The sequence below is a fragment of the Alexandromys fortis genome, unplaced genomic scaffold (assembly GCF_014885135.2).
Source record: "Alexandromys fortis isolate MF-2015 unplaced genomic scaffold, M_Fortis_MF-2015_v1.1 scaffold_31, whole genome shotgun sequence".
Classification (NCBI taxonomy): Eukaryota; Metazoa; Chordata; class Mammalia; order Rodentia; family Cricetidae; genus Alexandromys; species Alexandromys fortis.
Genome location: NW_026067974.1, coordinates 1,992,872 through 2,005,061, shown reverse-complemented (window position 1 = coordinate 2,005,061; position 12,190 = coordinate 1,992,872). Strand labels below are relative to the sequence as shown.

The window sequence follows — 12,190 nt, the reverse complement described above, 5'->3', positions numbered from 1 at the left end:
AAGATTCCCCCAAGCCTCTCCATCACGGAAAAAAGTCATTCTCCCGTGTGACTGTCCCTGTGTCGCAAATGATATCACTGGAGATTGAAGAAGACAGAATTGCCTATTGGTTAGACAGCTGGTAAGATGGCAAGAGAGTAGAACGTGTTAGTTCCCTTGGGATCCCTGGCTCTCCATATCTCCCCCATCCCCGGCTGTTTCATAGCAGCGCAGCCATGAGACGCTGCTTTCAGCTCTGTCCACAGTGCCCTTGTCCATACAGTTCAACTGTCAGAGACCCACAGAGTGCGCACAGGAGGACTAAGGGCTCTGTGTCCTTTCCCCCTGAGGGATAGAGAGAGTCTGATAAGAAGCATGGCTGCGTTTTGTGTAAGAGGAGAGAGCCGAAAAGTTCCATCTGAAGAATACAAATAAATACAGCTTATCTTCAAAACTATTTTTTTTCAATTAGTAGCAACTGGTGTTCTGTACACAAAATTTCCAAAATCTGAAGTCTTAAGTGTTTTAAAGGAAATATCCAGGTGCTGTATTGAGGGAGGGTAGGTGTGGATAGAGCCATGCATAGAACTCACAGCAACTTCCAGTTGTTTGGGTAACCCAGAGTTAGCAGTGATACATATACTATAATGTAAGGAGTTCTAGAAAGCTATTTTGCCCCTCCCATAAACTGCCTCACCTCTCATATTAAGATATGTGAAGTTATTTCCCTGGAGATTTGGTATTTTTAGGTATTTCTGTCTTTTAGAAAATACATTCTCAGAAGGAGTAACTCATGGGCCATTAATCCTGTCTCATGTATCGTTTTAACCTCAAGAACACCCAGGTGATAGATGATTGTGCTATCAATTTTTCTGCTTCCTATTTACCTCACTCCAACCTCCATGAAGCGCCTTTATAGTTACCCCACTCTTGATCAGAAAAGCAGGCAGTCTTTCAATCGTGGTCTTGCCTTCTTTTTCTATGGAATGCCTGACAATACCATCTAGAACAGTGGTCCTCCACCTTCCTAATGCTGCAACCCTTGTATACAGTTCCTCACGTTATGGCGAGTCCCCAACCATGACGTTATTTTGTTGCTACTTCATAACTGTAATTTTGCTACTGTTCTGAATCATGATGTAAATATCTGATATGCAACCCCCAAAGGGGTCACGACCCACAGGTTGAGAACTGCTGATCTAGATTCTTTATAGAGATTTAATAGTCAAACGGGGAAGACCAGAATACCATCCACTCTGTGAAACTCACATTTTTGGCATAGGTGGGGGGATTAATGTTTAATAGGGACACACTGTGTTTATCAGAGCATTCTAAAGTCGGATGGTAGAGATGGCTGTGCGACCCTGCAAAGCCACTTCATGTCACAAAAATGGCTTAAGTCAACTTTATGTCCTTGTGGCAAATATATCTCGCCACAATAAAGGACTCATCACAAAATAGCCCATTGTGTTTTCTCTTAGATTTCGTGAGTGTACGTGTGTATGCGCGCATGTATTTATTTCTCACTATTTTCACGTATTTGTCTGTGGCCCCCTAAATTTAATTAGGGTTGCCTGGGTGTGCATGGGCGGAAGTTGTATTTAATTGAGCAACAGCAACTTACTTGTGTCTACACCACTGAGGAGTATGACTCCACTCCCCCCCCCTCCCAAACAAGCATTAACCAATATGAATCCTCGGGGAAAGGTGAGGGCTTAGAAACCTCTCCTGTCTTCATGATGGGATGTCGATGGACCTCCTAGGGTGGGTAGCCGCTGCTACTGTGAGTCCCTAAGCTCAGCAGCAGGTCATGTACAGAAGAACGCTTTTGCTACCACTCCTTCCAGTCCCCTGGATCTTATAACGCTCCTCACCTATGATGCAGCCTGGGCCTTGGAGAAAGCAAATGTCCTGGGTAGGGCTGAGAACGTCACAGCCCCTCATTCTCAGCACTTCCGTCAATTAGGAGTCTCTAGATTAATCACCACCCACATCAAGCAGAAGGTTTTCTGACCAAGTCTGAGAGCTAGACTCGTCCATGTGAATACACAACTATTTAGAAGGCAGTTTGACACCATGTCTGCATAGCAAAGGAGCATGAACAGGTTGCCTGCTATGTTTTGGGACCTCCATGGCTATGGGCTTTTGAACAGATTTACAGCCCCAGGCATGCATTCTTCCTGGGTAGTTGCTTTAAAAAATTCAACCAGAAAGCAGTTGGTGATCCCTACAGCCACCAGCTTTAGGATTTTTTCAAGACATCCATATTTGGTTGTCTGTTCCTAACATTCTCACACTTCTTCCTTTCCGATTAACCCTCTGACCACTACCAAATTCTCCTAAAATGCAAATCTCAACTTTCTAAGAATGTGTGCTTTTACTAATTGTACGTGTGTATTGAATACAGTGTGAAATCCCTGTGTGCATGATCGGGATAATTGATACATCTATCACATAAGGGTTTCTGGTACTCCCTGCTGTGTATAGCTTAATGTATTTGTTCCTTTAACATGTGTGCAAGGCCCTGGATGTCTTGGCCCTGCTACCTATCCAGGCCTCTTTCCTAAGGTCCATGTGGTGTATAGCTGATGGAATGCGCCATTGCATACGACAGAGCCCAGAGGCTTTCCATTCCTCGCTTCCAGAATGTTCTACCAGCCCATTTCTATATCCTTTCCTGTCTTTACATCCTAACCTGGGCTCATAGACCTGGATAACCATTTCTGTTCTTGCTAATTATTTCTCATTCACCATTCAAAATCATTTTCATGAGTCACCTCCTCTGACCCTCTTTTTTCCCAGGGTCACTTCCTGTCACTCTCTTTCGCCATTCGGCTCGCTGTGATATTTCTCTGTCTCGGGCTTTTTCAGGGACACGTTTCGAGGTGAAGAGCTCAGATACAGATCCACATTGCTTGCATTTGAATTGTAGATCTGCCCTTAACAGAGCCTCAATGTATTGCTACTAAAACAAGGATAACAGTTCTGCCTTCAAATGGCTATTAAGAGACTCAGTAAGTTTGTATTGTGAAAGTACAGCAATGGGCTAAATGCTTATGTCCCTTTAAAATTCAGACAGTGAGATCCTAACCATCCAGCTAACAGTTGTCTTGGTTAGGGTTTCTATTGCTCTGAAGAGACGCCATGACTGTGGCAACTCTTAAAAAAGGAAGACATTTCATTGGTGCTAATTTACAGTTTCAAAGGTTTAGTTTATTATTATGGTGGGACATGGCAGTGTACAGGCACACATGGTGATGGAGAAGGAGCTCAGAGCGCTACATCGACAGGCAGCAGGGGTCTGTCTTCTACACTGGTTGTAGCTTGAGCACAGACAATCTCAAAGCCTACCCTTCCAGTGGCATAGTTCCTCCAACAAGGCTACACCTACCCCAACAAAGCCACACCTCCTAATATTGCCATTCCCTATGGGGGCCATTGTCTTTCAAACTACCAAGGCAATAAGAAGACCAGGAAGGCAGAGCTCTCCAAGCTGGCACTAGTGTTTCTCTAAGAGACCCAAGAAAGTTGGCTAGACCCTGCCACTGCAAGGACACAGAAAGAAGGCTGTGTCTATGAACCAAGGAACAGGAACCCTATATCTGCAGGCATCTTGATCTTGGCTTCCCTAGCCTCTAGAACTGTGGGGGAAAAGTTCTTGTTGTTCATAAGTTACCCAGCTGGTTCATTTGTTATAGCAGCATGGATGGACTGAGACAAGCTTGATTCTAAATACATCCAACTCTCAGAAACCACCATTAGTATATACTGCCATTCAACACCACGATATTTCCCAGCTGTGTGTTTGTCTTTCTTTCTAACCTATGAGGACTCTGGGAACAGCTAAAGTGACCACTTTAACTTGTTTTTGGTTTTTTTTTTTTTTTTTTTTTTTTTTTTGGTTTTTCGAGACAGGGTTTCTCTGTGGCTTTGGAGCCTGTCCTGGCACTAGCTCTGTAGACCAGGCTGGCCTCGAACTCACAGAGATCCGCCTGCCTCTGCCTCCCGAGTGCTGGGATTAAAGGCGTGCGCCACCATCGCCCGGCAACCACTTTAACTTGTATAAGACTTTCCCTTTGTTTACACTGAAAGTCTTAGAAACTGGGCTCCTGCAATCCCAGGAAGGCTGGCATTCATAGCTGTGAAAGATCATATCTACTTTCTTATGAGGTCCCAGGATCATACACAGGATACCTAGATTACCAGCTAGCTCCTCCATATGTATATATTGAACTACAGAGTCACCATTAATTTTGTTTGATCCTCTTCCCCATAAACATATGCTTTAAAACTGAAGGTCAGGGCCAACAAGATGGGTCAGTGGGTGAGGAGACTTGCCACCAATCATAACAATCGGAATTATAACCCCAGGTCACACATAGTGGAAGGTGAGAACCGACTTCTAAAAGCTGTCCTCGGACTTCCACATGTATGCTGTGGCATGTGCGTGTGTGCACTGCATGTAGACATGCACACACACACACACACGTTTAATTTTAAAAATATTTGCCAAAACTTTAAAAATCAGTGTTCCTCCTGAGTCACAGCTGACATTTCAAATACACACACACACACACACACACATACACACACACATAATTTCAAAGGGCACAGAAACTAGAAAGGCAGCTTCCACTGTTACATGTCAATACTGTAATAGATTGGGCCACCCCTCAGCAATCAAAGACACACCTGTCATGTTAGCAGCGGGTGGAGAATGGATGGGGTCAAACTTTCTCTTGGTCTGGTGACAGGCAGGTTGAAGTCGGAAGGTTCCCAGTTCACATCACAGCCTAAAGAACACCATTTCCTGAGTCAAATATGTTCCCGTCGCTGAGTGTGTCTGTCCACCCAGCTGTCAGGAATGACGAGAGCTCCAGTTTCTGATATGCTGTGCCTTGAGACGCCTTGTCATCCAAATGGCTCAGACTGCTTCTAAAGTACAAGGACACTGGAAACTTTCCACAACCAAGCTCCAGTGAAACGTGGATTCATAACTAGGACAAGAAATCGTGACTTTGGAATCGAGGTCAAGCATGGAGAAGCTGCCAGGCAGCCAGACTAAGTCACCTTAGCAATAATAACAAGAGCAGAATTGTTGGAAGCACGGGGTTTTAGAGTTGGAGTTCACATCTTGCCACTCTGTTCCCTGGTTGTAAGTTCCTGGATACATTACCTAACCTCTCTGGGACTCAGTTTCCTTGTTTATAAAGATAAATAACTGTGTCTCAGTCTTTTGACTAAGCTCAAGCATACAATGAAGATGACGTGGTGGTACTTGCATCTCTACAGGGTTGTTGCCACATTTTTCTTCAGTCTGTAAAATCACAGCTTGGTCACAATTGTTCCATTGTGTACTGGGAGATAAAAGTTCATGTCATCAAAGCCAAAGGCAAAAGGGAAACATACCAGAAATGAAGAAAAATAAATAGAGCTGGGATTGTGCTTAACATACTCAGAGCTTCATGGGAAGAAACCTCATTCGGGGACTTAGAAAGATTGCTCCGAGGTTAAGAGCACAGGCTTGCTCTTTTAGAGGGCTCAGGTTCCATTCCCAGCACCCACTTGGTAGTTCATACTGGCTGTAATTTCAGTTTCAGGGTTTCTTATGCCCTCTTCTAGTCTCTATGGGCATCAGGCATGCACGTGGTGCATATATGCAAGAAAAACACCCTTATTCAAACACAAGAGCCTAGTGGGGGGGGGGCTGCCCTCCTTCCAACCAGCACACTACGGCCCACAGGAAGTCCCCAGGGCAGTTGGTGAAAGGAAAGAGAGATGAACTATCTATCTGCTGAGGAGTGCCTGTCTCATTTCTCATTGGTCTAATTTTCTCAGTTCTAGACAGTATCCATGAATCAGGATTGACGCAACGAAGAACAAGCATGGTGAGCACCACCACCTTAGGAAGGGTGTTAGGTAGAAGAGCCACAGATGTGTAAAGTAGTAGCAGACCAGGGGGCGGGGGGCAGGTAGCTAGGGAGTCTGAGGAGGTTCCTCTCTGCTACTCTCATTGTAAGATCTTCACTCTTGTGATTCACCTCGGGTCTACGTGTACTCACTTCTCTTTCAGAGGTCTCCAAAATGGAGAAAGATGACGCTGTAGTACTAAGATCTTACAACGGCAGTTTTCTATGAGCCCTACTTGTGGATCATTTTGTGACTTCCATTTTTAGTGTTTCCTCTAAGAAACATTATTCTGTCCAAATTCACAAAATCATCTGTGTTTTTATCTATAATATGTATGGTCTTAGCACCTACATTGGGATCTCTGGTTTATCAGGGGCTGGGAAGCTGGATCAGCTGGTACAGCCCTTGCTCTAGAAGCATAAGGAACAAAGTTTAGATGCCAAGAATCCATGTGAATATGAGGTGAGCTTGGTGACCCACCTGTAGTTCCAGCACAGGGAAAGCTGTAATGGGGGAATCCCTGGAGCCAACTGGTTAACTGGACTAGCCAGAACCTCAAGTTCCAGGTTCAAGTAGGAATTCCTGCTCTATCCAATAGTGATAGAGAAAGAATCTTCAATCGGTCTCAGGCCTGCACAAACACACATGAACCAACACACATACACACCAACACCACACAGAGTCGCCTACAATAAAAAGATGTATGATTTATTTCCAGATAGCTTTTGTACATGGTGTGAAGTAGGGGTCGGAGTTCCTTTCGGTTCTTACGGATGATTCTTTCGGGGTTACAGCCCTGGTAAGAGACTGGGTTCCCAACTAATTACTACAGTGCATTTTCCAAAAGCAATTAACCCTGTGTGTTCAGATCATTTGTGGGGCCTCAGTTCTACTTTATTCATGATGCTCTCTTTACTCTATTGTCGTTATCTACGTGGCGATTCTAAAACTGACCCTGCGTGCCTTCACCTCTGTGGTGTTATAGTGAGAGTAAAGACCAGGAAATAGAAGCCCTCCAGTTTTCCTTTGTCGGGATTGCTTTGGCCTCTTTAGAATCCTTGCTTCTCTCTAAAAGTGTGGCGAAATTGCCCTTCAGCTGGTATTTTGATCAAGCCTGCATTTGGTCACTAAGTGTGATGTTAAACCTAGTTTTGTATTAATTACTCTGACCACAGGACCTGACTGAACTGAGAAGCAGAATTATAGGCTCATAGGTCCTGAGGGCCTCAGTCTGTCACTATGGGAAAGTTCATGGTAGCAGGAGTGTGTGGCAGAAGTTTCTTCCTCACAGCAGGCCTCACAACAGAGAGACAGGACAGGCTTGACGTAACCTTCACACTTCCACCGGCTAGGCTCCACAGCCATTCAAAATAGTGCCACTGACTTGGGAACACATGTCCAAAACATGCTCCTGTGCAGACATTTCAAAAGCAAAATTTAACCTAGTTTTTATTCATTCTCTCAGGTTGAAGAAATTCCCTTATATTCCTGAAAGTTCTCTTCAACCCCAATTTGTTTTGGAATATTATTAAATCTGGTCATTTTCTTGCATTGACCAAGGTGACCATGTAGTGCCTCTTCTCCTTAATCTGAGTTGATTTCTTTTGAAACATTGTTTCTGTTTCTGTCCAAACAATTATGCTGTTGGCCACTCCAGTGAGTTTTTATTTCGTTTGTTAGACTTTCCTCCAATTGTAGAACTACTTCACAGTCTATCGCTTTATTAATGTTCTGACTTAGTGAGATCTCACTTTCAGTTGACTCTTTAGATCTGATTTCTCTTAGCTCTTCAAACACACGACAGTTGAAGGTATTGTACAATGATGGCAACATTTGCCTGCCTTGAGGGCAATTTTGATTGACCTGTTTATTTTCTTGGCTGTGATCTGAGTTCTGTCTCGCAATTTTCTGTTGAAAGGCAGGTGTTTTGATAACAATATAACAACTAGGAAAACCAGATTTTCCCTTCTCCCCAGCATTTGTTGTTATTTGGTGATGTTTTAGACCTTCAGTCTTTGATGGCTGTATTTCTGAACTATACAGCCACTGACAATCCTGCTTGACTCACCAAGTAAATGGCTGAACAGAGGTATCTTTAAATGCCTAGAATTAGTGAGCCTCCATCCCGTGAAGGGGCTCTGGGTATGTTAGGGCACGCGACCAACATTCCACTAGGTAGTGGCAACTCAACCTTAGCCTTCATTTCCTTCTCGCACAGAGCCTCCCATTCCTAGGCATGAACATGTTCTGCTAGACTCCGTATTATGTCAGAGCTTTTCAAGGCCCTTCATTTCCAAACCATCTCATTCCCTAAGTTCAGAGCAATTTAAAAGACTTGTTTGAAAACGCTGATGTCTGCTAAACAAGCACCACAAAAACAAATACTCTAGAGGAAGAGGCTGATTGCTCTTGGGGGGCTGCAGTCAAGCAAAAATGACAAACATTCCAAGAGGCTCTCCTAGGGATCTAGTAGGAAGATCAAATAATACTTCTAAGGGGGTGGAAATGGACTGGTAGAGGACCACCAACCTTCTGGGCCCTCTTCAGTGGCTGGCTGTCTACATGCTCTTTTGTTTTCATGAGTGTTGATTCTCAAGGCTATTAGAAGCTAGGAAAGAGGAGATTGGGGCAAAAGAAATGAGAAAAAAGCTTGATATGTGTACTGAATTCAGCTGTCCATCTTAAATAAGCAATCCTGTTTTGCCAAATTTTTCAGCGCTTTTAGATTTATCTTTATTCTACCTTCCCTTCTAAGAGCTGAACATCCTACCTTCTATTTCTACGTTAGCATAAGTTACTATGAAAATCCAAAATGAAATAGCTATATTTTCATTTTTCTATTAAAATAAAAAAAAACAAAGTACATAAAATTAGTCCATGTTTAAAGCCTGTAAGAAAGGTGAATGATGATGCTGTATCCTGGTGTCCAGTTTTGCATAAAGACTTGGGGTAACTTAATAGTTGCTGCTATTTATTGCCAGGTTAGAGTGAACCAAAAGAGATAACTAGGGCCATTTCTTCATCAATTTATTCTTCATAACTCTTAACCCAATATTAGATTGTCTATTTACATATGATAAATAAGATTATAGAATTTAAATAAGGCACCCAAAGCCACATTACACTGTAAATAGCAATATCAGGAGTCAAACAGGAGTCTATCCAGTTCCAACGCTTGCCCCTTTCCTTAAGAGTGAAATGCCAAGAGCATGGTGAGTTGGTGGAGATATTCATGTTTATACGGACAGACAACAGAAAATTGCCTTTCTCATTCTCTCTCATCTGAGCAAATGTAAAGCATGAGGGAAAAAGAAAACAAAGATAGATGAGAGCTAGAAGATGGGAAGCACGGTGATGAATAGCCTGGAAGAGAGGGACAGCTGGGGAGCACGGGGAGGAAGTCAGAGAGGCAAAGAAAGTCAACCTCCTTTGACAGAAGGGGACAGATGGAAGATACGCAAGGACAAAGGGGCCGGGCGGGTAGGTGTCATCAGTTAGAGGGCAAGTAGATGGAATTCGATCAAACGACAAGAATTTCTTTACAGGACTCCTGGGCCTTGTGGGAGCTACAAAAGAATGTAGAGTTAATTTGGGGAAGGATGATAGTGCAGGCAAGACAGATGGCTTGAACTGGGGTGTCAATGCTGAAGGAAAAGTCTAGAGACAGAAGGCAGAAATAAAGAGGTTAGAGCAATCCCCACGTGATAGCCTAGAATCTGGAACTTTGTGGAAAGAAGTGTTAAAGAAAACCATGTAATTGCTATTGAGTCAAAGATAAAGAATCCGTAAATTGAAGGAGAAAGAGGATAAATCACCAAACCATTCTACTGCTTTGAAGACAATCAAAATGTGTGTGTTTGGTCTGGTCTGGTCTGGTTTGGTTTTTAGAGACAGGGTTTCTCTGTGTAACAGTCCTGGCTGTCCTGGTACTCACTCTATAGCCTAGCCTCAAACTCATAGAGATCCACCTGCCTCTGCCTCCTTGCCTGCTGCCTGCTGGGCTTAAGGGCGTGTACCACCACTTCCTGCCGCACTTATCCAGTCAATAGAGGTCAGCATCTAGAAGGAAGGAAGTTAAAAAAAATAGTCTCGATTATATATACCCAAGATTACACATATCCCCTAGATACGGCACTGGGATATTTTCCTAACTGAGTAAGAGTCCACGGTTTTTAAGTGTTCATGTGTAAACGGATATTTCATATAATAAATGGGACTGTCATTTCATTCCTGCCACCAGTCAGCTCTGGGGCCCTAGAGAAGCCGCTTCCTTCCCTTGGATTTCCATTTTCTTCTCCACAGCAGGAAGAAGCTGGGGTTGGTGATCTCTGCGGGCCTTCCCAGCCGGAATATCACATTTGGATCTGAGATTTCCAGATGGTTCCTGGAGGTGATAGAATTCTTTGTTGTGTGTAATTGCATTGTGTGTAATCATCATGCATGCTGTTTTCCTCTGCTTAGGAACTGCCGCTCGAAAATGACCCAACAAATGCAGAGCTTACATCTTTCTCAGTCAAAGAAACACAGCGCTCCGGCGTCTCCCAATGCTGCCAAGCGCCTGTACAGGAACCTCTCGGAGAAGCTGAAGGGCAGCCACTCATCCTTTGATGAGGCCTATTTTAAAACCAGAACGGATCGGCTGAGTCTCAGAAAGACCTCAGTGGTAATGGAACTCTTCCTATTCCCATGTCAATTCATCGTTCAACAATTTAATGAATGCTTCCGTTTTACACCTAAGTCCATCAAGACAGGAACTATACATACCATACATATGTACGATGTTACATTAAGTTTGGATGAATGGAAGACATCCCCCCCCTCTTTTTTTTAATTTCTTTCCCTAATTATTCTTCACTACCAGATCAAGTGAAGAAATCTCCAAAATAAGCAGCTTGAGGGGATAGAGCTGTGGACTTGGGGATAGATTGCTTGCCTAGGATGGATGTACAAGGTCCTGGGTTCAATCCTCAGGCCCCCAACAACACACACACACACAGTTTGGCAAATACCAAATGTTTCAGATTAAATATACTTCCTGGAAGTACCAGTGCTCATTTAAATAATAGAATTAAAATCATTTATAGGTATTTCACATACATTTCAAAGGCATTCAAAATAGAATCCAGGACTAGAATTCTATTTATTACATAATAGAAAGAAGACAGAAAAAGCCAGCAAAAGAAAATAGATGGATAAACAAACATATATACCAAAACTTTAGGCAAACATACTCCATGAAATATAGCATTACGTTCACCTTTGAGTCCCCAGGCAGTCAAAGCTGGAAAGACAATCGGGTGTGACCTCCCATAAGTTGATAACTAAAAGTGTATCAGTCCATCAGGGAAAATGAACATCTTCCTGTTGCTAAACTGTGTGGCCTGTTTAGATGTCATGGCAATTAGGCTATAGCCAGCGGCAGACAGAGTATATTGCAGATGTTCTCGGTAGTCTTCGGCACTGGCTGTGGGTCAAACAGCAGCCACATATTCACAGGATCAACGAAAGCACTTCTGCGGGGAGGTAAGAGCTCTATTTGAGATTAAGGCAGAAGTAAGTCCTGGCCTTCCCAGATAGAAGCAAAGTTAGAGTTCGAAGGAGGAAATAACTTAGATATTTATTAATCTAAACACTAAGAGATAGTAAATATGGTGGGCAAGAAACTAGAGACACTAATAATCATAAGCAAATGCACACTGGAGACAGGGCAAGGCTTTGGTTTTGAATTCATTTGTTTTCTAATACGGTTTCCTATTTCACACCCAGCTTCCGGGAGGGCTTAGCTGGGGTTAGGTTAAGACCTAAGCATCAGATGCCCTTCAGTTTGGCAGACTGCAGAACAGCCACTTCTCTATTCAGTACAGTGTCTTCCTGCAGGAGAGCAGCACACGGAAATAGCCTTCTCCTCTGGGTCCCTATTGTCAAAACAAGCACTTTCATAATCGCCTGCTATTGTCCCCAGGTTCCTATGCTGGGGTCTGCGCTCAGCCTAGGCTGACTGGCAAGCCTTGGAGAGGGAAAACCAGTTTTTGAGGAGACTAAAAATAAAATCTTCCTGCCTATACATGTGATCACCAAAGACCTTCTACAAATTAATCAGTTCCCAGCACTAGGTCAAGGCCAACGGCGTCCCACTATCTCTAAAATCAAAGCAATCCTTAAGACAACATAGGGATAGGCTATGCCTTTATCTCTTCTGTCACAGTCTTTGTGAGAAGTCCCACACATGAAACTTTCCCCAAAGAGTTATATTATCTATGCAATTTTTTTCTAGAGATGATTTGTATTTTATAAATATTCA

The 12,190-nt window shown here is 43.3% G+C and overlaps 1 protein-coding gene and 1 long non-coding RNA gene across 3 annotated transcripts in view; one reads left to right on the top strand and one right to left on the bottom strand.

The window, feature by feature from the left end:
• The window catches only part of LOC126510281 (uncharacterized), a 279,138-nt gene that overhangs the window by 85,974 nt on the left and 180,974 nt on the right, over nt 1–12,190 (bottom strand). The gene's annotated exons all lie outside the window — the stretch shown is intronic.
• Nucleotides 1–12,190, top strand: part of Ankfn1 (ankyrin repeat and fibronectin type III domain containing 1) — a 322,416-nt gene that overhangs the window by 177,824 nt on the left and 132,402 nt on the right. Inside the window, exon 4 of the mRNA XM_050156778.1 lies at nt 10,351–10,552. Within this exon, the coding sequence (XP_050012735.1) occupies nt 10,367–10,552 (186 nt within the window). The 5' untranslated portion in view covers nt 10,351–10,366. The remainder of the gene's footprint in view (nt 1–10,350; nt 10,553–12,190) is intronic.